This window comes from Heptranchias perlo, chromosome 9, assembly GCF_035084215.1.
Source record: "Heptranchias perlo isolate sHepPer1 chromosome 9, sHepPer1.hap1, whole genome shotgun sequence".
Taxonomy (NCBI): Eukaryota; Metazoa; Chordata; class Chondrichthyes; order Hexanchiformes; family Hexanchidae; genus Heptranchias; species Heptranchias perlo.
In genome coordinates, this window is record NC_090333.1 from 4,841,336 (window position 1) to 4,868,155 (window position 26,820).

The 26,820-nt window shown below is 44.9% G+C and overlaps 1 protein-coding gene across 1 annotated transcript in view; it reads right to left on the minus strand.

The window, feature by feature from the left end:
- Positions 1–26,820, minus strand: part of LOC137325103 (collagen alpha-1(XXIV) chain) — a 423,963-nt gene that overhangs the window by 113,952 nt on the left and 283,191 nt on the right. The window contains exons 26-33 of the mRNA XM_067989822.1: positions 22,749–22,802; positions 17,757–17,810; positions 12,356–12,409; positions 11,847–11,891; positions 11,686–11,730; positions 5,809–5,862; positions 1,720–1,773; positions 852–905 (exon numbers count right to left, since the gene is read on the minus strand). Coding sequence (XP_067845923.1) covers positions 852–905; positions 1,720–1,773; positions 5,809–5,862; positions 11,686–11,730; positions 11,847–11,891; positions 12,356–12,409; positions 17,757–17,810; positions 22,749–22,802 — 414 coding nt within the window. The remainder of the gene's footprint in view (positions 1–851; positions 906–1,719; positions 1,774–5,808; positions 5,863–11,685; positions 11,731–11,846; positions 11,892–12,355; positions 12,410–17,756; positions 17,811–22,748; positions 22,803–26,820) is intronic.

The following is a 26,820-nucleotide window of genomic DNA, read 5'->3' on the forward strand; positions in this document are numbered from 1 at the left end:
GGAAAATTAAGAATTTTTTATTTAAATTTTAAAGTTTAACATTTTTAAAATCTCAAACAACAACCTTAAGGAATGAGACTCCACGCTTATAATTGTTCACTTTCTGGGCCAGAAAGCTTGATTGGCAGTCATTAACAATTATCTCGCTGTTAAAAGGGTACTTACGCTATTAATTACTAGACTTAACTTTCTGCGGCAAGTTTAATGGACAATTAATGAGCAAATACAGCAACTTCATGAAAATCACGGAGAGGTTAGGGGCGAGATGCCGTTTTCGCGAAGCTAACGGAGGAGCGGGCACAAATCGTCCAACAACTTGTGACGATTCGCAACTCACGGCTTATCTCTTCCTCGCCACAAGTTGCCGATTTTCACATTAATAACGGCGCACGCCAAGAAATCTTCGGTGAGCAAAATTTTTCTGGAAAGATCTGACAAAAGTTGGGCATCAACAAGAAGAAATAAATAGGGTTTCTGTTGAAACTCGATCTCCACCGAAACGTAAATATCTTGCACGGGACAATTACAAAAAGATAAAAATGAGTGCGATGTATCAGTATCTATCATATATTGCCGTTCACGAAGGCTCATATAGAGAATCGTTGAAAGAGGAAATGCAATTTCTAGAAGTTGGATGTTTACCATCTTAAGGCACCCAAATTCATAACAACGCAATTAGATTCAGTTGTTAATTTGCTTATCGCCAACAGAATCATTGGATCTCTGGCAGAATCTGAATGATTTCCAGCTGTTAATGTTGACAGGAAATTGTAACTCATTTTCCAACACCACTGTATCTTTACAAGACAGTTCCCCCTCGGTTGGTTAGTTGCATGACATGTCGTACTTGCCTTTGCTCCAGGTTCCCCTTGATGACCAAGATCTCCGATAGGTCCTGGAATTCCCTGTGTAATTAACAGACCAACTTCATTATAGTGTGAAGCATTTTTTTTTTAGCTGGTAATTGTAACTTAAATTAAAACCTTTGAGCAATTGGCTGAGAAATTCGACTTACGCCCAAAACGAGCGTAAAATCGACGGGGCGAAGGCTCCAGCTGCCGTCCTGAGCCTCGAACCAAATTCGGCTTGGGCTCCTCAATTAAATGCCGCCGATGAGCTGCAGGCGCCAAACGGGCAGCCGTTGTAGCTCGCCGGTCAGGGAGGGCAGGAAAACAGTCAGCTCCTATGTAGGACCGCTCGGCAGGACGGGTCCAGGGGGTGGGGTGGAGGGCGGAGGGTTTGGCGATACTGAGGAGGGGCCTCGAACTCGCCGGCCCACAAAAATAACGGAAAACTTTTCCTGGCCCAATTGCGGGCGAGCTCCAGCGGTCCCTTTAAGGATCGTTGGTTAGGCCGCTCAGCGCCTGGTACAAGTAGGCAGACCATGCAAGATTCAAGCTCCGCCCGTGTGCACCTGAATTTTGCAACCAGTTGTCGGACCCAAATTTCCGTATTTAAGGAGCCTAAGGCCTGTTTCAGGCAGGCGTCCTGGACGACTAATAGCTGATTGAGCCAACATGGTGTCCAGGGCATTTCCGGCGTAGTTTGGGCGTGGCAGATCTCAGCACAAAATTCGGTGTTATAAACGCCGATTTTACACAGGGAGGACTGGCGGGCGTGAGTTGAATTTCTCCCCCCCGTTACTTCTAACCGCTAAAAGAGTTCAACTCTAAAAATTGCGAAGGTTGAGAATATCACAGAAACAAATAAAATAGTCACCTCAGGACCAATTTCTCCAATAGGGCCGACCTCACCTTCTTGTCCTCGAGGACCCTATATGGAAAAGTCATTGGAAAAATAGCATCAGTTTAAGCCATGAATGAATAAATTACCTTTTTTAAAAGGCAATAATACAGCAGTCCATTGACTATTAATACGGTGCAAATATTTAGTAAGAGATTTATTCCACACAAAATGGCTGAACGGTTGTAGTTTAACAATAAGTAAGTGAATTCAAATTTTACTGCAATACTCTTATCTCTCATAACCTCCTTCAATCAAATGCTTGCAAGAAAGCATGTTGTATCATTATGCTCTTGAGGAGTTGATAATTAATTTTATAAAACATTATGAATGTGAGTACAAATAGTACTTGCCAGGGGCTAAATTATGACCATACCATCAGCTTAATATAACGATGGCACAAATTTACTTATTTCTGGGTTGTAAGGCTTTGTGCTGACCTGTCAGAATATAGATCCAAAATGTTTCCATACCTTCTTTGGTTCATTGTACTTATGACAAAAAAATTGATTCAAATTAGAGAATGATTTTCATAAGCGTTAGTGCCACAAATCACCGTCAGCTACTTGTGTTTCTCTCCTTAATTTTTTGTGGAGATTTCCAGCTTTCCATGTTTTCTGTTCCGTACCTGATCATGGGTCATTTTGTTCTGTAGAACACATTCTGTACTATCTTGGGAATTTTTGTCACTTTGTTGATAGGGCAAAGTCCAAATGGAATGACAATCGCTGGAAAAGACATTGGGGGAACGATTTCCTTGGTTCGCCATTTATAGCAAAATTGTAAAGGCAAAGGGGGTGCCCAGAGCTGGGGGTGGATGTACCTTGGGTTATAAATTGGGCCATGTAGTGCTAGTTTTCTTTTTAGGAGCTATGCGGCCTCCTAAAGTCCCAAAATGGCGTCCGGAATGCCCGCGCACGCTTCTAGACGTGCGCCGGACGCCATCTTGGTAAAGGCATTTGTGCACGCACATATGACAAACGTCAGTACCATGTAAAGTAAGGAACATATGCGGTAGATCAGTGTGCAACACTGATTTAAAGGGATAGATACCATTTTGGCACTCCACGCTCCAGCCAACGCACTCTTTTAACCACCCTGTCTTAACCAGCGCCCGACAAGTGCCAGGCAATGACCATCTCCAACAAGAGAGAGTCTAACCATCTCCCCTTGACATTCAACAGCACTACCATCGCCGAATCCCTCACCATCAACATCCAGGGAGTCACCAGTGACCAGAAACTTAACTGGACCAGCCATATAAATACTGTGGCTACAAGAGCAGGTCAGAGGCTGGGTATTCTGTGGTGAGTGACTCACCTCCTGACTCCCCAAAGCCTTTCCACCATCTACAAGGCACAAGTCAGGAGTGTGATGGAATACTCTCCACTTGCCTGGATGAGTGCAGCTCCTACAACACTCAAGAAGCTCGACACCATTCAGGACAAAGCAGCCCGCTTGATTGGCACCCCATCCACCACCCTAAACATTCACTCCCTTCACCACTGACGCACTGTGGCTGCAGTGTGTACCGGCGCACTGTGGCTGCAGGATGCACTGCAGCAACTCGCCAAGGCTTCTTCGACAGCACCTCCCAAACCGGCGACCTCTACCACCTAAAAGGACAAGAGCAGCAGGCACATGGGGACAACACCACCTGCACGTTCCCCTCCAAGTCACACACCATCCCGACTTGGAAATATATCGCCGTTCCTTCATCGTCGCTGGGTCAAAATCCTAGAACTCCCTTCCTAACAGCACTGTGGGAGAACCTTCACCACACGGACTGCAGCGGTTCAAGAAGGCGGCTCACCACCACCTTCTCAAGGACAATTAGGGATGGGCAATAAATGCCGGCCTCGCACCAGCGATGCCCACGTCCCATGAACAAATAAAAAAAAAGAACAGCTGAACGTGTCTTAGAGTGCCTGGAGGGCCCCCACCAGCACTATTTAAAGGGACCATGCAGGATTTACAGGTTAGTTGCTGGATTATTGCTTCTGGCTGCCGATGCATTTGTAACTGTTTTTGGAGGTCTCCTAGACTTCAATACTAGCACTAGGGGACATAGCCTAAAATTTAGAGCCTGGACTTGCAGGAGTGAAGTTAGGAAACGCTTCTACACGCAAAGGGTGGGAGACGTTTGGAACGCTCTTCTGCAGAAGGCGGTTGATGCTCGCTCACTTGTGAATTTTAAATCTGAGATTGATAGATTTTTGTGAACCAAGGGTATTGAGGGAAATGGGGCTAAGGCGGGTATATGGAGTTAGGTCACAGGTCCACCATGATCTCACTGAATGGCGGAACAGGCTCGAGGGGCTAAATGTCACGGCCACTTGCTGCCTTCTGTTATGCGCCACCTTCTCCTGCAAGAAAGCGGGACGTGTGTCCTGCAGGATGTTTGGGTGGTGTGCCTGTCATGGTTGAATAGCTGCCACTGTGTGTGACATTTGAGTTGTGTGTGTGCTGTTTGCAACAGTGATAATGTGTGAGGGTGAGAGGAAGCATCTGATTGGAAGAGTTGAGTACTGATGGAAAGAGTTTGTTGGTGTGTGGGTGATGGGGGGGTGTAGTGCGTGGAGCAGTGGATGCGGCTAGTGGTGCAGTTGGTAGGAGACGCTACTTGACTGTTGACCTCACTCACCTTGACCACTCGTGTCAAAGCACTGAACTTCCTGCACTGCATCCATGTTCGTGGTGCTGTGCGCCTGGCGTTGACTTCGTCCCCCACTGCCTCCCACTGCCTCTTGAGCATTTATCTGGAGGCCTTTTGCCCCCCTGCTGATATAGGATGCCCCTCTTTCTGTCCACCTCTTGCACCAAGACCTCTAGTGCATCATCAGAGAACCTTGGTGCACGCACTCTCGCAGGCCTGGTACAAACTCAGGTCGGCAGATTGGTGAGGTCTGGCATGCAGATTGGAGGATGTGGGATTTAGTAGTGCGCAACCTTTATTCAATGGTTTAACATAACTCATCAGTTTGTAAACATAGGGATGGGACCTGCATCTGTGTTTTACGTGTGCGATGTCTGATCTCCGTTCAGACTCTGTGCGGACCCGTATCTTATATTTTGAAGATAAGAGGTGCAGGCTGCCTTTAAGAGGTGCAGGCTGCCTTTAAGAGGTGCAGGTTGCCTTGAAGAGGTGCAGGTTGCCTTGAAGAGGTGCAGGTTGCCTTGAAGAGGTGTGAGCCACTCACACAATATCGGGCCCCCCTTGCTGGTGAGGAGTCACTGAACAATGCAGCGAGGCCTGGCTGCCCGCGCTGGAATCAGGTAAATGAGCAAGCAGCATTAATCTCATGACTGGACGCGGGTTAATCGCGCACTGCCATCCCCGCGCCCGGATTCGAAGTTTATCCAATTTAACCCCTCCGAAAGTACAAAAGCAAGGAAGCTATGGTAAACCTTTATAGATCACTGGTTAGGCCCCAGCTGGAGTATTGTGTTCAATTCTGGGCACCACACTTTAGGAAGGACGTGAAGGCCTTAGAGAAGGTGCTGAGGAGATTTATTAGAATGGTGCCAGGGATGAGGGACTTCAGTTATGTGCAGAGACTGGAGAAGCTGGGATTGTTCTCCTTCGAGCAGAGAAGGTTAAGGGGAGATTTCATAGAGGTGTTTAAATTTATGAAAGGTTTTGATAGAGTAAATGAGGAGAAATTGTTTCCAGTGGCAGGAAGGTCAGTAAACAAAGGTCACAGATTTAAGATAATTGGCAAAAGAACCAGAGGGGAGATGAGGAGAATTTTTTTTACGCAGCGAGTTGTTCTGATCTGGAATGCACTGCCTGACAGGTGGAAGCAGATTCAATAGTAACTTTCAAAAGGGAATTGGATAAATACATGAAGGGGAAAATATTGCAGGGCTGTAGGGAAAGGGCAGGGGAATGGGAATAATTGGATAGCTCTTTCAAAGAGCCGGCACAGGCACGATGGGCCAAATGGTCTCTTTCTGTGCTATATGATTCAATGATTCTAATCTTTATAAACAGGTTTACAATTACAAATAGTGTAGAGAGAAAATCATCCTCCTCTGCAATGGATAAACGGAAGGTAAACTCACTGGTTGTCCTGGGGGTCCCATATCTCCGGTGCTCCCTGAAGGTCCTGTCAAACCCTTAAACAGAGAGAGCAAAGATGAAAACTGACTGTGTAGTAATGGATTTCAGGATCCCTTTCCAGTACACCATCAAAACAACACGCATGGTGAACTGCAGAGGGCAAATAAGTACAGGAAACATTCGAACAATGTGCTCCATCTTGTGCCTTGAAAGAAATTACTTACATTGAGTTACATCGAAACTACAGCACAGAAACAGGCCATTCGGCCCAACTGATCTATGCTGGCGTTTATGCTCCACACGAGCCTCCTCCCTCCCTACTTCATCTAACCCTATCAGCATACCCTTCTATTTTTTCTCCCTCATATGTTTATCTAGCTTCCCCTTAAATGCATATATGCTATTTGCCTCAACTACTCCTTGTGGTAGCAAGTTCCACATTCTTACCACTCTTTGGGTGAAGAAGTTTCTCTTGAATTCCCTGTTGGATTAATTAGCGACTATTTTATATTTATGACCTCTAGTTTTGGACTCACCCATAAGTGCAAAGATTTTCTCCACCTTTCCCCTATCTTTTACAGTCAATTACCCTAACATTCCCAGTCTATTCAGGATATCCTCTCAGTTCTGGAATCATTCTTGTGAATCTTTTTTGCACCCTCTCCAATGCATTTCTACAGCGCCTTTCATAACCGCAGGATGTCCCAAAGCCGTTTACAGCCAATGAAGTACTTTTGAAGTGTAGTCACTGTTGTAATGTAGGGCACATATGCCCAAAGATAAATTCAACGATTAGCAACGTAATGAAAATTAGAATCAGGGCAAGGACTTGGCGTTCAACTTGCATCAAAATTCGAAACAGCCAGAAGACGAGATCAGTAAATTAACTGATAAATAAAGACCTGCATTGATCTCGCACCTTCTCACACCTCTCAGAAATATCTCAAACCACTTCACAGAGTAAATTACTTTGAAGTGCAGTCATTGTTAGGCTGGCAAATGCGACAGTCAAATACGAAATGCTCACAAACCGTAATCAGACAAATGGCCGTTTTTTTTATTTTTGAGGGGGTTGGAATCTTGGCCGGGATGCGGGGAGAACTCCCTGCTCTCCTTCAAATCATCTCACGGGATTTACAAGGTCCATATCAACCACCAGAACGGCCATTCTGAGGAAGGATTACACCCGAAATGCTAACCTGTCTTTTTATTTCTATTGATGTTTTTGTTTTAGAGTCCCAGCATTTAGAGTTTTTGTTTTCAGAAGGCTGAGGCGTGACCTGATAGAGGTCTTTAAGATAATGATAGGGTTTGATGGGGTAGACATGGAGAAAATGTTTCCACTTGTGGGGGGAGTCCAAAACTAGAGGTCATAAATATAAGATAGTCACTAATAAATCTAATTGGGAATTCAGGAGAAACTTCTTTACCCAAAGAGTGGTAAGAATGCGGAACTCGCCACCACAAGGAGCAGTTGAGGAGGGACCGTGATCCAGCTACAATGACAAATAAATGCCTGAAATAAATGTAATACTGATTTGAGACGTAGCCGCAATCTTGAGATCGGGAACTTGTGCTGAAAAGATGACAAATGGAAATTGGGCTATAATAGCAACAGGTGATCATAACAGACAGTCTGATAATCATAGAACTGATACAGCACAGAATGTGGCCATTCGGCCCATCGTGCCTATGCCTGCTCTTTGAAAGAGCTATCCAATTAGTCCCAACTCCCCTGCTCTTCTCCATAGCTCTGCAAATCTTTCTGCTTCAATTATTTATCCAATTCCATTTTGAAAGTTACTATTGAATCTGCTTCCACCTCTCAGGCAGTGCATTCCAGATCATAACAACTTGCTGCATAAAAAAAATTTCTCTTCATCTCCCCTCTGGTTCTTTTGCCAATTACCTAAAATCTGTGTCCTCTGGTTACCGACCCTTCCGCCACTGGAAACAGTTTCTCTTTATTTACTCAATCAAAACCCTTCATGATTTTGAACACCTCTATCAAATCTCTCCTTATCATTCTCTGCTCTAAGGAGAACAACCCCAGCTTCTCCAGTCCCTCGACAAAACTGAAGTCTTTCATAATATCATTTGAGGTGAAAGCACTTTTAATACTGTTCTTTTGCTACATTGAGTTTAACTTTGAACCTAGGGCGTAATCAACTGAGAAGACTATGAAAATGCATTTACTAAACGCAGAATTCGGTATTACATTCATTCTGTGAAGGATGACTATGATTATAGTAGACTTATATTAAGCTAAATTAATTAATTTGTGAGAGCAGAGATTAATTTTTAAATTATAGAGGACAGGGAACTAGTAGAATTATTTTTTAAACTGCAAGACTCTGACACATGCCTTTAGTTCAAATTTAAACCGTGGCCCTGTCTGTCCTCTTAGCTGGACGTAAAAGATCCCATGGCACTATTTTGAAGAACAGTTCTCCCCGGTGTCCTGGCCAATATTAATCCCTCAACCAACATCACTAAAACAGATTATTTGGTCATTTATCTCATTGCTGTTTGTGGGATCTTGCTGTGCGCAAATTGGCCTCCGTGTTTCCTACATTACAACAGTGACCACACTTCATAAGTTCTTCATTGGCTGTAAAGCACTTTGGGATGTCCTGAGGTTGCCAAAGGCGCTGTAGAAATGCAAGTCTTTCTTTTCTATGTGATACCCCTAACATCAACTTGCTTCAACGGGGCCTCAATTTGACAGTGCCCGATATGATTGGCACACTGAACTCGCGCGCAATAAGGGAGAGGTCCGAGGACTGTCCTAAGCTCAGCCTCGGGCCTGGCTGGAATAAATCTGGCAAACTACGGGCGGCTATTGGGCTCCTGCTCCTCTTTGCTCCCCCTTAAGGTAAGTGTAAAAAAAACTTAGCTGCCGGTTTCTTGGGCGGCCTCCAGTGGCACCTTTAAGGGCCCCTGCTTGGGCTGCTGCAGTGCCCGAAAAGCTAATCTTAACCAATTAAAAAACTAGCCACAACGAATTTCCTGAAAATGAGCGCGTGATATTGAAATGAGGCTTGCGTTTATTTCAGGCAGGTGCCAGGGCCACCTAAAAAAAAAAACGGCCCTGTCGAATTTAGTGGAGCACAAATCAGGCGTGGGCCGTCACTCTGCTAAATTCGTCATCGTAAGACGGGTGTAAAATTGGCATAAACGGGCGTAAAATGGGCATAAAACGGGCGTAGAACAGGCACAACGATGTTGAACCTGTGCCCCGATATGTCTGCTATGGTGCTTCTTTAAAGCTAACGACTGAATATCAAACAATGAAGTATTAAAAAAATGAAATTCTGTCCTTCGTTTGAACTCTTGTTAAATGAAAGATCACCGGACGTGAGCAGAAATGGAGTCACAAATGGAGGAGGATTAAAGAGTGAGGAGACTGCTGATGGGGATTTGGACTGTTCATGCTTTCAATGCTCGGTTTTCACTGTAAATCGCAGCAGAATATGCTTTTCTGGTCAGCTTTAGCGAAAAAAAAAATAACACTGCTTGCAAAGGTGAGGGAATCCATCGCGCAAAGAAAAGGGACGGTGTTTACCCTCAGCAATCAGAGGAGGTCAAATTCCAGTCCTGTTCCATCGTTCCTCTCCACAGTCAAAGCATCATCACACAAGTTCATTGTATTTTTGGCCACATGCACTATATACGCACACAAAGCTGATATTTACCTGTATTAGATAAAATTACATTACATCGAACTTACAGGCCATTTGGCCCAACTGGTCTATCCCGTAAGCTCCACCCGAGCCTCCTCCCACCCTACTTCATCTAACCCGATCAGCATATCCTTCTATTCCTTTCTCCCTCGTGTGTTTATCTAGCTTCCCCTTAAATGCATCGATGTTATTCGCCTCAAATACTACTTGTGGTAGCGAGTTCCACATTCTAACCACTCTCTGAGTAAAGAAAATTCCAAGGAACCACATAAATTTTTGATGGGACTTTATGGGATTTCACTTATGGCTAGAAATTTCTCCATGCTTTATATTTTTCTCGTATGCAAAGTCATATTCCCATTAGTGCCCTGAAATTGGGGCTCTTCGCTTACAAATGCTTGAGATGGTCATAGAATCATAGAAAGTTACGGCACAGAAGGAGGCCGTTTGGCCCATTGCGTCAGTACCGACCGAGAAAGAGCTATCCAGCTAATCCCACTTTCCAGCACTTGGTCCGTAGCCCTGTAGGTTACGGTACTTCAAGTGCATTTCCAAGTACTTTTTAAATGAGTTGAGGGTTTCTGCCTCTACCACCCTTTCAGGCAGTGAGTTCCAGACCCCCACCACCCTGCGGGTGAAAACATTTCTCCTCTGCTCCCATCTAATCCTTCTACCAATTACTTTAAATCTGATCACTGACCCTTCTGCTAAGGGAAATAGGTCCTCCCTATCCACTCTATCTAGTCCCGTCATAATTTTCTATACCTCAATTAAATCTCCCCTCAGCTTCCTTTGTTCCAAAGAAAACAACCCCAGCCTATCCAATATGAACATACGAATTAAGAGCAGGAGGACACCATTCGGCCCCTCGAGCCACCGCAACCCGGCTTTATTTACGGGTTTAACGTCGGTGCGGAAAAGGTCAAACATCCCACTGGGAATGCAAAGTCCGAAAATGTTGCGGTTGCGATCCAAAAAAGCATTTTAATTTTCAACTCCCACCCGCCCCCAACCCACCCATTCTTGGGGTTTAAAATCACCCCCAAAGAGCCTGTTTTCCGTTGGAAGGCGGTGTGCCCAGAGGATGGACGGAAGTGTGGCGGGGAGGGGGGGGGAGCTGGTGGGACGGTTCGAGGCGGGACGTCACGTGACGAAAACTCCAGCGATGCATCCAATGGCAGCCCTCTGCGGCCAGCTCCATTTTGAAAGGGGGCCGGGTGTCCAAAGCGCCCGCCTGCTTCAGGTGATAGGCCCCCTTTTAATATGGAAATCGGGGATCCTGTGACGTAATTAGGTCCCGGATTGCCATCTTAGGCCGGGACTGGTCGGACCCTGCGCCGTGCAGCCCCCTAACGTACCTTGTTGCCCGATCTTGAGGCCTCAATTGGGCGAACTGTGTCGGGATGCCTGTTTGGCACCATCGCAGTTCGCCTGCCAGGTTTAGATGAGGTCAACGCCTCAAAGCCGGGCGGGCTACTTTACCGCCGGAATGGGTGGTTGATCAACGCGTTCTCCGCCAGTCGCTTGCTCGAAAGTCAAAATCGACCCCAAAGAGAACTCATTTCAAGGCCTGTAACTTTACCTCGAGGTAGATGTAACGCATGATGGAATTTCTAGTCAACAATGTCCAGTCTTACTGAGAATCATACTCCAGACCACATCCATGGAGCGAGGTGCCTGCAGCCCCTAGGTAGTTGTATAGATAGTGTCAGCCGTGGCTCAGTGGGTAGCACTCTTGCCTCTGAGTCAGAAGTTTGTGGGTTCAAGCCCCACTCCAGAGATTTGAGCACAAAAATCCAGGCTGACACTCCCAGTGTAAGCACTGAGGGAGTGCCGCACTGTCGGAGGTACCGTCTTTTGAATGAGACATTAAAACGAGGCCCGTCTGTCCTCTCAGCTGAACATAAAAGATCCCATAGCATTATTTCGAAGAACAGCAGGGGAGTCCTCCCCGGTGTCGTGGCCAACATCTATCAAACCTCAAACAGATTATCTGGTCATTATTTAATTGTTGTTTGTGGGATCTTGCTGTGCGCAGATTGGCTGCCATGTTTCCTGCATTACAACAGTGACTCCACTTCAAAAACTACTTCATTGGCTGTAAAGTGCTTTGGGGCATCCTGAGGTCGTGAAAGGTGCTATATAAATGCAAGTCCTTTCTTTATATTAAAAGATTAATAGATAAATTATACTTACTGGAAGTCCTTGAGCTCCTCTTTCTCCGGGATTTCCTGCTTTGCCCTGTAATACAGAAAATGAATGACCTTGGATGTTGACGAATGTACAGAATAGATATCAGAGGATAGGAGGAGACTTGAATGAGATATTTACAAATCTTATCGACGATTCACACTTACAATGAGTCCATTTTCACCTTTTTTGCCTAGTCCGCCTCTTTCTCCCTGCAAAGCAAACATGTCTTTATGGTATGAGATGATAACAATGTCCTCCAGGGTTCTGAGGGAAATTAAATTTAACATTTATAATAATCGCACTCATCACGTTGGCGGGGAATAGCTGTGGTGCAAATAACCCCCCTTTTCCCCCCTAAAACTAACTTGCAGGTTTACCGCATTGCTCGGAGTGGAAAAAAGCTGACAATGTGGACACGGGTGATGCCTCTGGCAATTCATGTTGATACAAAATGAATACACTCCCGTCTAAAATGTCAGCTATCCAGGCAGGTCTCAGCATCTCTACACGTATTTCATACAATAGCTGGAATTTCCAGTTCAAAAATAACTTTAAGGAAAGCTATTATACATGCAACAGACACTTATTAATTTAGTAACTTCGATTCACTTGAAATGGCTGTCAGAGGTGTTCCTGAAAATCTACTGTTTGATGTTGCAAAGCAAATAATTACCTTGTTACCTTGTGGCCCTTGTTCTCCTGGGAGACCATCCGGACCTCGAGGTCCCTGAAAATAGTCACAGTAATACTATTAAATGCTGCACTTCAGGCATTGTCTCTCATGGAACATTTGAATGAGGAGAGACAATATAAACTAAATGGTACTTATTTAAAAGGGAGTGCAGGAACAGAGAGACCTGGGGGTGTACGTACACAAATCTTTGAAGGTGGTAGGATAAGTTGAGAAGGCTGTTAAAAAGGCGTATGCGATCCTTGGCTTTATAAATAGAGGCATAGAGTACAAAAGCAAGGAAGTTATGCTAAATCTTTATAAAACACTGGTTCAGGCCTCAGCTGGAGTATTGTGTCCAATTCTGGGCACCACACTTTAGGAAGGATGTCAAGGCCTCAGAGAGGGTGCAGGGGAGATTTACTAGGACGTTACCAGGGATGAGGGACTTCAGCTATGTGGATAGATTGGAGAAACTGGGGTTGTTCTCCTTTAGAGCAGATAAGGTTACGGGGGGATTTGATAGAGGTGTTCAAAATCATGAAGGGTTTTGATAGAGTAAATAAGGAGAAACTGTTTCCAGTGGCAGAAGGGTCAGTAACCAGCGGACACAGATTTAAGGTAATCGGCAAAAGAATCAGTGACGACATGATCAAAAATTTTTTTACACGAGTTATTTTGATCTGGAATGCACTGCCTGAAAGGACGGTGGAAGCAGATTCAATAATAACTTTCAAAAGGGAATTGGGTAAATACCTGAAGGGGAAAAATTTGCAGGGCTATGGGGGAAGGGCAAGGGGTGTGGGACAAATTGGAAAGCTCTTTCAAACAGCAGACATAGGTGCGATGGGCCAAATGGCCTCCTTCTGTGCTGTATCATTCTGTGATTCTAACATCACAGAACTGGGCACTCAAGGGGTTTCTTTTTATTTGCTTTTGGGATGTGGGCAACACTGGCGAGGCAGGTTTTATCGCACACCCCTAGTTGCCCTGAGGGCAATAAGAGTCAACCACATCACAGAACCAAATGGCGGAGGAATGATCCGTTGAATGTGGAGACTGGTGAGGTGGAAGTTGAGGACAATTGGGATCCTATCGTGATTCTGGGAGGGAGGGGAAGGGGTGAGGGCAGAGGTGCAGGAAATGGGACGGACACGGTCGAGGGCCCTGTCAACTACAGTGGAGGGGAACCCTCGGTTGAGGAAAAAGGAAGACATATCGGAAGCACTGGTGTGGAAGGTAGCATCGCCAGAAAGTTATGCTGACAGGGTTAGATGAAGTAGGGTGGGAGGAGGCACACGTGAAGCAGAAACACCGGCACAGACCAGTTGGGCCAAATGGCCTCTTCCTGTGCTGTAAATTTGATGTCATTCAATGTAAATATATGCTCGCTGGGTGTTAGGCAGAGAAAAAATGGCCCAGTATATCCGCCATTTGTACCATGACTTGTACCCATTCAATTGCTAAATTGATACTAGCTCAATTGCTAAATTTAAATGTGAGATAGATAACTTTTTGGCAATCAAAGGTATTAAGGGATATGGGCCAAAGGCAGGTATATGGATTTAGATCACAGATCAGCCATGATCTTATCAAATGGCGGAGCAGGCACGAGGGGCTGAATGGCCTACTCCTGTTCCTATGTTCCTAATTGGAGGTGAAATTAATGCTGATTACGTTAAAAAATATTTATAACATTCATTAAAAAATAGCTCACTGTTTCTACTTGGTGGATTTTAATTAGTGATCTAAATATTCTGGCTGCACCTTAGTTACAATTAAGGGTGCCATCTGAACTCTGAACTCCCGTCACCTTAGTTACAGTAAGGGTGCCATCTGAACTCTGAACTCCCGTCACCTTCAGCTCATTTTTCAAAGTGTTTGATTTTGCATACTATCAGGTATTCAGGCATTTGCTGATGTTTATTTCTCACCAAACAATGATAAATTCTTCTACTGGCACAGTCTGGGTGAGGTTATCAATACAGAGCAGTTTGTTTTGAGGATTTCGAAATACTGATGGGTTTCTACAACAAACGTGTTTTTTGAACAAGTGAGAGGCCAATTTTAACTCCCGCTGGGAGGCTGGCGGGAAGCAGACGGCAACACCGGCTCAGAGTCTTTGTCGGAGGCCCTGATGTCAGCCCTCACTTGAATGCTGGTCAGCTGGTCAGCCATTTTGGGTGGAAAACGGCCGCTGATTGGCGAGGGAGTTCAAAGATTTAGGGGTCAAAGATCGAGGGCGGACAAAGGTCGAGGGGGGACAAAGGTCGAGGGGGGACAAAGGTCGAGGGGAGGATAAAAATCAAGGGGAACAAAGGTCGAGGGGCACAAAGATCGGGGGGCACAAAGATCGAGAGGGACAAAGATCGAAGGAGATAAAGATCGAGGGGGATAAAGATAGAGGAGGGTCAAAGATTTAGGGGACAAAGATCGAGGTGGACAATGGTCAAGGGGGACAAAGGTCAAAAAGGGTCAAAGGTCGAAGGGGTCAAAGATCGAGGGGGACAAAGATTGAAAGGGACAAAGATCGAGGGGGACAAAGGTCGAGGGGGCACAAAGATCGAGGGGGCACAAAGATCGAAGGAGATAAAGATCGAGGAGGAGAAAGATAGAGGAGGGTCAAAGATCGAGGTGGACAATGGTCAAGGGGGACAAAGGTCGAAAGGGGACAAAGGTCGAAGGGGTCAAAGATCGAGGGGGGTCAAATATCGACGGGGGACAAAGATCGAGGGGGGATAAAGATTGAGGGGGGACAAAAATCGAAGGGGACAACGATTGAGGGGGCGAAAAATGTCGGCACCATGCAAAGACTGTCGAGGAAGGTAAGTGTGGGGTGGTGGTGCTGGTGTTGCGAGGGTCTTGTGGCTGGGGAGGGATTGTGATCCTGGGGACAACAGAGACACGGGCTTTCCTTGTGGGACCCGAAGAAGACCTCGTGCTCCTCCCAGCTCCACTAAGGAAAGCTTTTTTAACTTACCTCAGAGGTAGAGTTGCCAACTCTGGTTGGACATCTTTATGGAGGAGTCATCTCCCTCCTCCAACTGCCCCGCCCAGTCAAACTCCCTTTTTTCTCATCTCCAATATTTTTATAACTAATAAGTGAAAGTGTTCAAAGGTAATTTAAAAGAAAACAATTTTTAAAAAAATTCTCGATTATTTTTCTCCCGGGAGATTAATCTTTAATTCCTGGAGACTCCAGGGCAATCCTGGAAGGTTGGCAACCCCTAGTCAGATGGTCTTATTGGTTCCCCGACAGTTTTACCTGGCACGGCAGGCATCCCTCTCAGGAGCGGGGTTAAAACGCCACCCGTGTCGCATGTACATCTTGGGGCATGGATTTGCATTTATTAATGAGGCTGCCGCCATAATCTGGAGGGAGCCTCGTCGGCCGCCAAAACCAGCAGCGTTAAGATGGGGAATCAGCGGGAGCAGAGTGGGAAATGGGGCCGCTTTATTTTAACTGGTCCTTTCTTACTGAATGGGGAAGAGTTAAAATCCCCCTTCCTCTCCCCGTGATTTCTTCAGCAATAAAAAGGGGTGGTTAACTTTTCACCTGCTCGTGTCAATAAAAACAGGCTACCTCGAAGAACCAGCTGCAGTTCACAGAATAGGAAGGGGCTAATGGACAAGGGAAGGGGGAATAACCTTTCTTCATTGTCAGAATTATTGTTAGTGGAGATAATAAAAGCACCTCATGGAATTACAGTTGGTTGCCTATTATAGAAACGGCTTAATTTTCATTTACATTGAAACTAACGGCAATGAAATTCGGGCAGTATTTATATCAGACGGCAGTCTGCAATGCAAGTTGGGAATCTACCCCATAGAATTTTGCAGCACAAAAGGAGGCCGTTCAGCCCATGGCGTCTGTGCTGGATCTCTGAAAGAGCTTTCTGCTTAGTTCCGTCTCCTTGCCCTTTCCCCCTTTGCCTTGTCAATTTTTCTTTTTCAATTATTGCCTTTTAAAAGCAATTATGGAGTCTGCTTCCATCGCTGTTTCTGATAGGGAATTCTGTCTCAACAACACTGCATGAATAAATAACAGCAACTTGCATTTATACAGCGCAGTTCACGTCGTAAAAACATCCCAAGATGCTTCACAGGAGCGATTATCAGACAAAATTTAACACTGAGCCAGCTAAAGAGATATTAGGACAGGTGAGCAAAAGCTTGGTCAAAGTGGTAGGTTTTAGGGAGTGACTTAAAGGAGGAGAGGTAGCGAGGCGGAGAGGTTTACCAAGGGAATTCCAGAGCTTAGGGCCTAGGCAGCTGAAGGCACGGCCGCCAATGGTGGAGCGATTAAAATCGGGGATGAGCAAGAGGCCAGAATTGGAAGAGTGCAGAGAGCTCGGAGGGTTGTAGGGCCGGAGGGAAGGAGAGGAGAGGCCATGGAGGGATTTGAAAACAGGGATGAGAATTTTAAAAATTGAGGCGTTGCCGGACTGGGAGCCAATGTAGGTCAGCGAGCAGAGGGGTGATGGTTGAACTGGACTTGGTGTGAGTTAGGATACAGGCAGCAGAGTTTTAATAAAAAAGATTTTTTTTTAACTACCATTTCCCTTCCTTGTTTTGACGATGATCTTAAATGTGTGCCCCTTCGGTTACCGACTCAAACTCTCTCATAGCTTTGAACACCTTGATCTGATCTCCTTCTTGGCTTTCTGAGGTAGGATCTCCTGTTAATGCGCTTGCTCTAAAGGGAACACCCGGATGCAGCACATAGAGGAAAATAGGCTGGGGAGGATCCCACAGCTGGGCGTGGAACCCATGTCTGTTCATTTCAATAATGGAAAGAAAAGTGGGCGGGGCTCCAGTATGCTCATGTGATCCTCCTTGCCCTTAAAATCTTACAGCACAGAAGGAGGCCATTCGCCCCATCATGCCTGCGCCAGCTCTCTGAAAGAGCTATCCAATTAGTCCCATTTCCCATAGTCCTGCAAATTTCTCCTTTCCAACTATTTATCCAATTCCAAGTTACTACTGAATCTGCTTCCACCTCCCTTTCAGGCAGCACGTTCCAGATCATAATAACTCGCTACATAACATTTTTTTTCCCTCATGTCGCCTCTGGTTCTTTTGCCAATTACCTTAAATCTGTGTCCTCTGGTTACCGACCCTTCTGCCACTAGAAACAGTTTCTCTTTATTTACTCTGTCAAAACCCTTCATGATTTTGAACACTTCTATCAAATCCCCCCTTAACCTTCTCGGCACTAAGGAGAACAATCCCAGTTTCTCTAGTCTCTCCACGCAACTGAAATCTTTCATCCCTGATACCGTTCCAGTAAATCACCTCTGCATCCCACCTCTTACGTAAATTCTCCAGAAAAAAGAGGGGAAAACTGAGTAGAGAGATGGGTGCGTCACAAAATAAAATATCTTAAATCATAAATGTCACTTACTCTTCTCCCTTTTGCACCTTGTAGCCCTGGTGATCCTCTTCGTCCTGGAAGACCCTACAAGACAACAAATAACCGCTCACATCAGATTGAGGTAAGTTTAGTAACGAGTTTCTGCCCTGCTGCTTTGGTTATGGGTTCAAGTCCCAATCCAGAGATTTGAGCACGAAATCTAGGCTGACACTCCAGTGCAGCACCGAGTGGAGTGCTGCACTGTTGCAACACTCCACTTTGGATGAGACATTAAATCGAGGCCCCGCCTGCATTTTCAGGTGGACGGAAAAGATCCCATGGCACTATCCGAAGAAGAGCAAGTGAGTCCTCCGTGGTGTCCCGGCCAGTATTTATCCCTCAACCAACATCACTGAAACAGATGATCTGGTCTTTATCACATTGCCGTTTGTGGGACCTTGCTGTGCACAAATTGGCTGCTGCGTTTCCTGCAGCAGTGGCTACACTTCAAAGGTACTTCATTGGCTGTAAAGCGCTTTGAGACGTCCTGAAAGGTGATTTATAAATGTCTTTCTTTCTTTGAATAGCTATTGGATCAACCTCTAGAAATCGACAACAATGAACGGTGATGTCGTCAACAAAGCAAATGGTGAACTTAAGAAGATCTGGCTGGCGCAATAAGGAGTATTTGATATGATGTCGGTGAAACTGGTCCATAATGCAACAATTTCAGTGATGCTGAATGTGACGGTTAATGGGCTGGACTGAAGGTTGATGGTAATTGTTATAGAGCGGTTTTACCTACATGATGGAGTATTGGTAACATAAAAGATGTTGCAAGACCGATAACTGCAGCTCGCCTCTGAAAATAAGTTAGATTCAGCCAATCAGTTTACGGAGTACAGCCTGCTACGCCACAGGGTCTGGACCTCAATCTTAGCCTCTCCTGGCCGGCCTCCCATCTTCCACCCTCCACAAACTTGAGCTCATCAAAACTCTGCTGCCCGTATCCCAACTCGCATCAAGTCCCATTCACCCATCACCCCTGTGTCCGTTGACCTACATTGGCTCCCCTTCCGGCAACGCCTCAATTTTAAAATTCTCATCCTTGTTTTCAAATCTCTCCCTGGCCTCGACCCTGCCTATCTCTGTAACCTCCTCCAGCCCTATAACCCTCTGAGATCTCTGCGCTCCTCCAATTCTGGCCTCTTGCGCATTCCCAATTTTAATCGCTCCACCATTGGCCGTGCCTTCAGCTCTGAAATTCCCTCCTAACCCTCTCCGCCTCTCCACCTCTCTCCTCCTCCTTTAAGATGCTCCTTAAAACCTAACTCTTTGACCAAGTTTTTGGTCACCTGTCCTGATATCTCCTTATGTGGCTCAGCATCAATTTTGTTTGATAATCGCTCCTGCGAAGCACCTTGGGACGTTCCACTACATTAAAGGCGCTATAGAAATGCAAGTTGTTGTTGTTTATCTGATGGGGAATAGGGGCCAGACCAACTCAAGATACTTGAAGGTCCTTCTTAAAAGACCACAGATCTCCCCAATGATGTACTCGTTGTGAGTTATTCTGGGTCGCATTGGGTGTCCCACGCCTGATCGTTGTGAAACAATCATTGGGTATTCCTTCTTCCTATCTAGGTTGAAGAGATACATCCTTCCACACAATTAGATGTTCTGGATTGCTTGCGCTCGGACCACCAACATCACCAGCAATTCTCATGGGCACTGGTGAGTGCCTCATGGATAGTCCTGAGGGGATTGATAACATTTCTTTACCCTCTTTCTTCGCAATCGTTTTTTTTTAATCCCTTCTCGCTTCCCCGTTATCCACCTGTTCTGTCCACTTACCTCTCTTCTTCAGTCTTATTTGTTTCAGTGTTGGTGATCTTGTATGGTAGGAGTCCCCCACCTTATGCTAAATTTCTCAGTATAAAAAGAAACACATTGGGGCCTAAATTCCTTCGCGCCCCAAAACCGGGCTGGATTCTGGTTGCGTGCAGTGACGGTGCGCTGGAACAGAGAGGGCCCGAGGATCGAGGTAAATTCATCCTCGGGCTGCGATAGATTAAATCAGTCATTGAGGTTCACCGACGCAGCTCGCCTGCTGGGAAATGAGCCGATTGGGGGTGGGGGGGTGATCGTGGGGGGGCGGGGAGAGGCGATCGGGGGTTGGGGGGGTGGTGATCATTGCGGGGGGGCAGGTGAGAGGCAATCGGGGGAACGGGTGCTCGTTGGGGGGCAGTCGTTAGGGGGGGGGGTGAGGCGATCGGGGGTTGGGGGGATCTTGAGGCGGGGAGAGGTGATTGGGGATGGGGCGCGATCATGGTGGGGGGGGGCATGGGTGGGGGCTGGTAGGTGGCCGCTGTGGTTTTGTGTTGTTCGTTCTGACTCCACAAAATACTAAAAATGTTCCAAATTTTTGGGCCTTTTTTTGCGGCCTCTAGCCATCCCTTGACTTACGTCAAATGTACAGCACAGAAACAGGCCATTCGGCCCAACTGGTCTATGGCGGTGTTTATGCTCCACACAAGCTTCCTCCCACCCTACTTCATCTAACTATATCTACATATTCTTCTATTCCTTTCTCCCTCATGTGTTTATCTAGTTTCCCCCTAAATGCATCAATGCTATTTGCCTCAACGACTCCTTGTGGTAGCCAGTTACACATTCTTACCACTCTTTGGGTAAAGAAGTTTCTCCTGAATTCCCTATTGGATTTATCAGTACCTATCTTATATTTATGACCCCTAGTTTTGAACTCCCCCACAAGTGGAAACATCTTCTCTACGTCTACCCTATCAAACCCCTTCATAATTTTAAAGACATCTATTAAATCATCCTTCCATCTTAGGGATGAGAAATCAGATACTGAGCACTTTAATGGGAATGACTTACAAATTCCTGTTCAGATTTGCTAAGATATCATTGACTCATCAATTTTAATAAGCATGTGGGTCACTAGCTTGATCCACCAAAGATGGCAAAAAACATAAGAATATAAGATCATAAGAAATAGGAGCAGGAGTAGACCAGACGGCCCCTTGAGCCTGCTCTGCCATTCAATAAGATCATGGCTGATCTTCCACCTCAACTCCACTTTCCCGCCCGATCCCCATATCCCTTGATTCCCCTAGAGTCCAAAAATCTATCTATCTCAGCCTTGAATATATTCAACGACTGAGCAACCACAGTCCTCTGGGGTATAGAATTCCAAAGATTCACAACCCTCTGACTGAAGAAATTCCTCCCCATCTCAGTCCTAAATGGCTGACCCCTTATCCTGAGACAGTGCCCCTTAGTTCTAGACTCTCCAGCCAGGAGAAACAGCCTCTCAGCATCTACCCAAAGATGGAAGATACGGCATAGGATCCCCACGATGGCTTGGAAGGATCCGGTTGCATAAAAGTTTAATATATTTCTGATCTTTACTACAATGGGAAGAGCTACCCCTTTCTCCTGAATTCCCTATTGGATTTATTGGTGACTATCTTATATTTATGGCCCTTAGTTGTGCTCGTCCCCGTAAGTGGAAACATCTTCTCTACATCTACCCTATCAAATCCCTTCAGAATTTTAAAGACCTCTATCAGGTCACCTCTCAGAGAAAAGAGCCCCAGCCTGTTCAATCTTTCCTGATAGTTATAACCTCTCAGTTCTGGTAACACTGGTTAGGCTGCTCAAGACCCAGAATCGCAAGTTCCAATGAGGGTAAACAAATTTAAGAGTCTGGGTCAGAAACGAGCTATTGCTGCCTAAAAAAACAGGGCAAGGACTATTTTAGCTGTGGCCTGAACAGGTTGAGCTGGGCCTCTCATATTTATACCACACAGCAACAAACTGGTGACAAAATAGGATTCATTGCAAAAATATCACAAATCATTCATCACTCCATTTGAGCAGTTCAGTCATTTTTGATACAAATACATATGAAATATTGAACCTTTATGGCACAAAGCTAGGTGGGATCGTGAGTCATGAGGAGGATGCAAAGAGGCTCCAAGGTGATCTAGACAAGTTGAGTGAGTGGGCAAATACATGGCAGATGCAGTATAATGTGGATAAATGTGAAGTTATCCACTTCGGAAGGAAAAACAGAAAGGCAGAGCATTATTTAAATGGTGATAGATTGGGAAATGTTGATGTACAAAGGGACCTGGATGTCCTTGTACACCAGTCACTGAAAGCAAACATGCAGGTGCAGCAAGCAGTTCGGAAGGTAAATGGTATGTTGGCTTTCATTGCAAGAGGATTTGAGTAGAGGAGCAAGGATATCTTACTGCAGTTATACAGGGCCTTGGTGAGACCACACCTGGAGTATTGTGTGCAGTTTTGGTCTCCTTACCTAAGAAAGGATATACTTGCCATTGAGGGAGTGCAGCGAAGGTTCACCAGACTGATTCCTGGGATTGCAGGACTGTCGCATGAGGAGAGATTGGGTCGACTCGGCCTGTATTCACTCGAGTTTAGAAGAATGAGAGGGGATCTCATTGAAACATATAAAATTCTGACAGGGCTAGACAGACTGCATGCAGGGAGGATGTTTCCCCTGGCTGGGGGGTCCAGAATATGGGGTCACAGTCTCAGGATACGGGGTAGGACATTTAGGACTGAGATGAGGAGAAATTTCTACACTCAGAGGGTGGTGAACCTGTGGAATTCTCTACCACAGAAGGCTGTGGAGGCCAAGTCACTGAGTATATTTAAGAAGGAGATAGCTAGATTTCTAGACACAAAAGGATCAAGGGGTATGGGGAGAGAGCGGGAATATGGTATTGAGATAGAGGATCAGCCATGATCATAGTGAATGGCGGAGCAGGCTCGAAGGGCCGAATGGCCTACTCCTGCTCCTATTTTCTATGTTAATAGCCATTGCAATCAATGTCTAAGCATTCAGCCCCTTTTATGGACCCTTGAATTTCATATGTTGCACGGTGATAGCTGCGCTCACAGAGGAAGACTGGGTCAAATGCAATTAGGTTCCGTCATTAGTTTAATTTGGGAATGTTTTAGTGTTGATGTTATAAAACATTTACTCACTGATAGTCCTTGGGGCCCTATTGGCCCAGGAGTTCCTGGAGGTCCCATATAACCCTGCCAAAATAAACAACAAAAACAGAGCAATTAAAGAACTGGAAATTATCCACAGTATTTTCCACCAGAGTTGAGATTCTTGCAGTGACAACTGTGTGGTTGGGCGTTTCTCAGTGGATTTAATTGCTGCCGGCTGACTCCAACCACACTGATACTGTTTTAACATACAACATTTCTTCCAAACGATGCTGACTGGAGAAAGACAGAAGTCTGAAGTAAGTATCATGGAATCACAGAATGATACAGCACAGAAGGAGGCCATTCGGCCCATCGTGCCTGTGCCGGCTCTTTGAAAGAGCTATCTGATTAGTCCCGCTCCCCCCCGCCCTACAAATTTTTCCCCTTTAAGTATTTTTCCAATTCCCTTTCGAAAGTTCCTATTGAATTTGCTTCCTTTCAGGCAATGCATTCCAGATCATCATAACAAGTAACAAATAGCATGTAAAACCTAATAAACAGAGTCTTAAAATTGATGGAAGTATTTAGTGGAACACAAAATCTTTTTGCAATCCAAGCAGCTTGATCAGAGGCCAGCAAATTCAAAATGTGTTTGGCAAATATCTTTTCACCTCTTTACAAACCCGCGAGTGTGAGGACTTAAATTTTGCCAAATACATTGTTTCACTTGTGACTAACAGACAAAAATGTTGCAAGTTCCTTTGATTTTACGCTTACTTAAACAAATAAATCAAATTACAGTTTTCATAAAGACAAAGTCCCCCTTAAAAGCTCCAATGTAGCAATTGTAGTGCCTTCCGCAACACAAGCTATCACAGCAACCAATATGGTGACATGGCACCAGAGTTCTTGAAGTAGTTGTTTCGGGTACTTAAATTATCTAATGACTTGACAATGTCTATTCAAGTCCGGCTACATGAAACCAACTAGAAAAGTTCATCCTTTCTTATAGGCATACCATCCCTCCATAAACCTCACTCCTCATTCTTTCAAAACCCATTTTCCAAAAATTGAGAGTTTGTGTAGTACCCATTTCCTCTAATGTAAATCTGACACTGAACTCCATCACATTGTGGCCACCATTTTCAAGGTGCTCTCTCACTCTAACCTGCTCCATCATCACCTGGTTATTATACAGTATTTGGTCCAATGTTGCCCCCCCTCCCCCTCCCCCTTGCAGATTCCTTAATCATTCCCCTCCAAGTCACACACCATCCTGACTTGGAAATATATCTCCGCTCCTTCATCGTCACTGGGTCAAAATCCTGGAACTCCCGACCTAACAGCACTGTGGGAGCATGTTCACCATACAGACTGCAGTGGTTCAAGAAGGCGGCTTATCACCACCTTCTCAAGGGTAATTAGGGGTGGGCAATAAATTCTGGCTTTGCCAGAGACGCCCACATCCCATGAATTAATAAAAAATATATTGGATAAAGTAACAGTCCATTATCATGCCCAAAAATATATTTTCTTTCCTCTTATTTCCATAATAATCCTTCCATTTGATCTCTGGTAAATTGAGGTTTCCCGTAACAATTGTGTTTGATCCCCCTCATACGTCCTCTATTTGAGTATAACCTTTCAGGTCCAAAGTTTGTTTTCTTAACTTGGTAGCCTGTAATTCCAATCATTAGTTTCTTCTTCATGATATCATTTAACTAGATCCTTAATGTTACCAACTTATCTATACCTGATTCTAATTTTGTCTAACTCCTTTGACATTAAGAGCCACATCCCCTCTGAGTTTATTCTTTCTGTCCCTCCAGAGCAACTTATAGATTTTTAAATTTAACCCCACTCTGTCTAATTATTTCGCCAGGTCTCTGTGATGCCCATAATATTAAAACCTCTCTGTCAGCATTGACTATGAAATCTCCAATATTATTCCTGGTGACTTTTGTCGCATGACTGACCCAAACTGTTGGCTTATAATAAGTAGTGGTCCTTGACAATGGTTATAGAATCATAGAATGATACAGCACTGAAGGACACCATTTGCCCATCGTAAGGATATCATTGCAAAGATAATAACAAACCAGTTGGTAATAATTCGACCCGGTGACATTAACGCCCTTTTGATTCTGGCGGAATCGAGTCATAGTTACTGCTCGAGTGTAAATTCAACAATTTCCATCAATCAGTGTTGTATCTTGCCATTGTTTGAGAAGATATTCACTAATACTGCTTACTGAAGCACAATGCTTTCCTATGCATTAATATAACAGGATTAGCTATTTTCATTATCATTTTGCACAATAATAAAAATAGGCTCGCGTCATCCTGGTTGCGTTAAATTAAGATCTGAATGGAACCAAAAAAAACCCCAGGCAAATCAGCCGATGGCTCGGTTGGTTAAGGCAGTAAGGAGCTGAGTCCTACAGATCAGGAAGGCCTCAGGTTTGATCCTGAGACTGTGCTGTGACAGTAGAAGCACTGCCATTGGCCTCAGTGCCCCTGGGTTACGCAGGGGAAAATCAGCCAGTGTTTCCGCTTCTGATCACGACCCAGCGGGCCCTGCTGGACATGTGCAGGCACAGGTGTTGGGCAATGGCAGAATCAGGCTCGATTGTGGAGCTTCCTACAGTTGAATAGCCAGCTGTGACCCATTGTCTCGGCTTAACATGAAACAATGGCTCACCTTCTTCTCTGATGAAAGCATTGCCGCTTTGTTCACATATGAGCAAACAGGGAGAGGAGAAGAGGCGGGGAAGAAACTGCAGAAGAAGGAGGTTAAAAAAAAGTCTGCTACTCACTCTACAAATTAATAATTCCTATCTGACCAAATAACTTGGCTTAAATATTTTTACTCCCCGTCTGCCCTCTCAGGTGTACGTAAAATATCCCATGGCACTATTCAAAGAAAAGTAGGGGAGTTCTCCCCGGTGTCCTGGCCAATATTTATCCCTCAACCAAAATCACTAAAACAGATTATCTGGTCATTTATCTCATTGCCGTGAGCAAAGTAGCTTCATTAGCTGTGAAGCTTTTTGGGACACCCTGAATGAGCATCGTACTCATTGGATCAGTTAACCGTTACAATTATTCCGACACAGAGGGTATGGTAGTATAGTGGTTATAGTGGTATACTGGACGAGTAATCCAGAGGCCCTGGACTAATAATCTAGAGAAAGTGAGTTCAAATCCTGCCATAGCATTTTCAGAATTTGAATTCGGTTTAAAAGAAAAAAATCTGGAAATAAAAAGCTAGTACCAGTAAAAAGTGACCATGAAGTTGTTGGATTGTCATAAAAACCCAACTGGTTCATTTCAGGGAAGGAAACCCGCTGTCCTTACCCAGTCTGTCCTATAAAAATCCCCTCGGGCAGAATGTAAAATTTTAATTGATGTAATGTAACTGTAATGAATCTGTAATGAACCTGTAAAGAATCTGTAACGTACCTGTTATCAAAAATGTGTATTGAGTGTATTGCAATGAGGCACCCTCGAGTGTCATGAACTGTAATTATGTCCAATGTGTTCATAGAATCATAGAATCATAGAAGTTACAACGTGGAAACAGGCCCTTCGGCCCAACATGTCCATGTCGCCCAGTTTATACCACTAAGCTAGTCCCAATTGCCTGCACTTGGCCCATATCCCTCGATACCCATCTTACCCATGTAACTGTCCAAATGCTTTTTAAAAGACAAAATTGTACCCGCCTCTACTACTGCCTCTGGCAGCTCGTTCCAGACACTCACCACCCTTTGAGTGAAAAAATTGCCCCTCTGGACCCTTTTGTATCTCTCCCCTCTCACCTTAAATCTGTGCCCCCTCGTTATAGACACCATTCATTGAACTGTACTTGATGTAACCTGCAAATTGTATAATCTGTATTGTGTACGTTTGGAATGTGATATGACAACTATATTGTATGTATTGCTGCAAATTTTATGAATAAAGTATATTTTTTGAAAAAAAAATAGGTGACTCCAGTCCCACACTAACGTGGTTGACTCTTAAATGCCCTCCTGAAGTAGCCTAACAAGCAACTCGGTTGTACAAGGGCAACTAGGGATGGGCAATAAATATCGTTCTTGCCAGCGAGCCCATATCC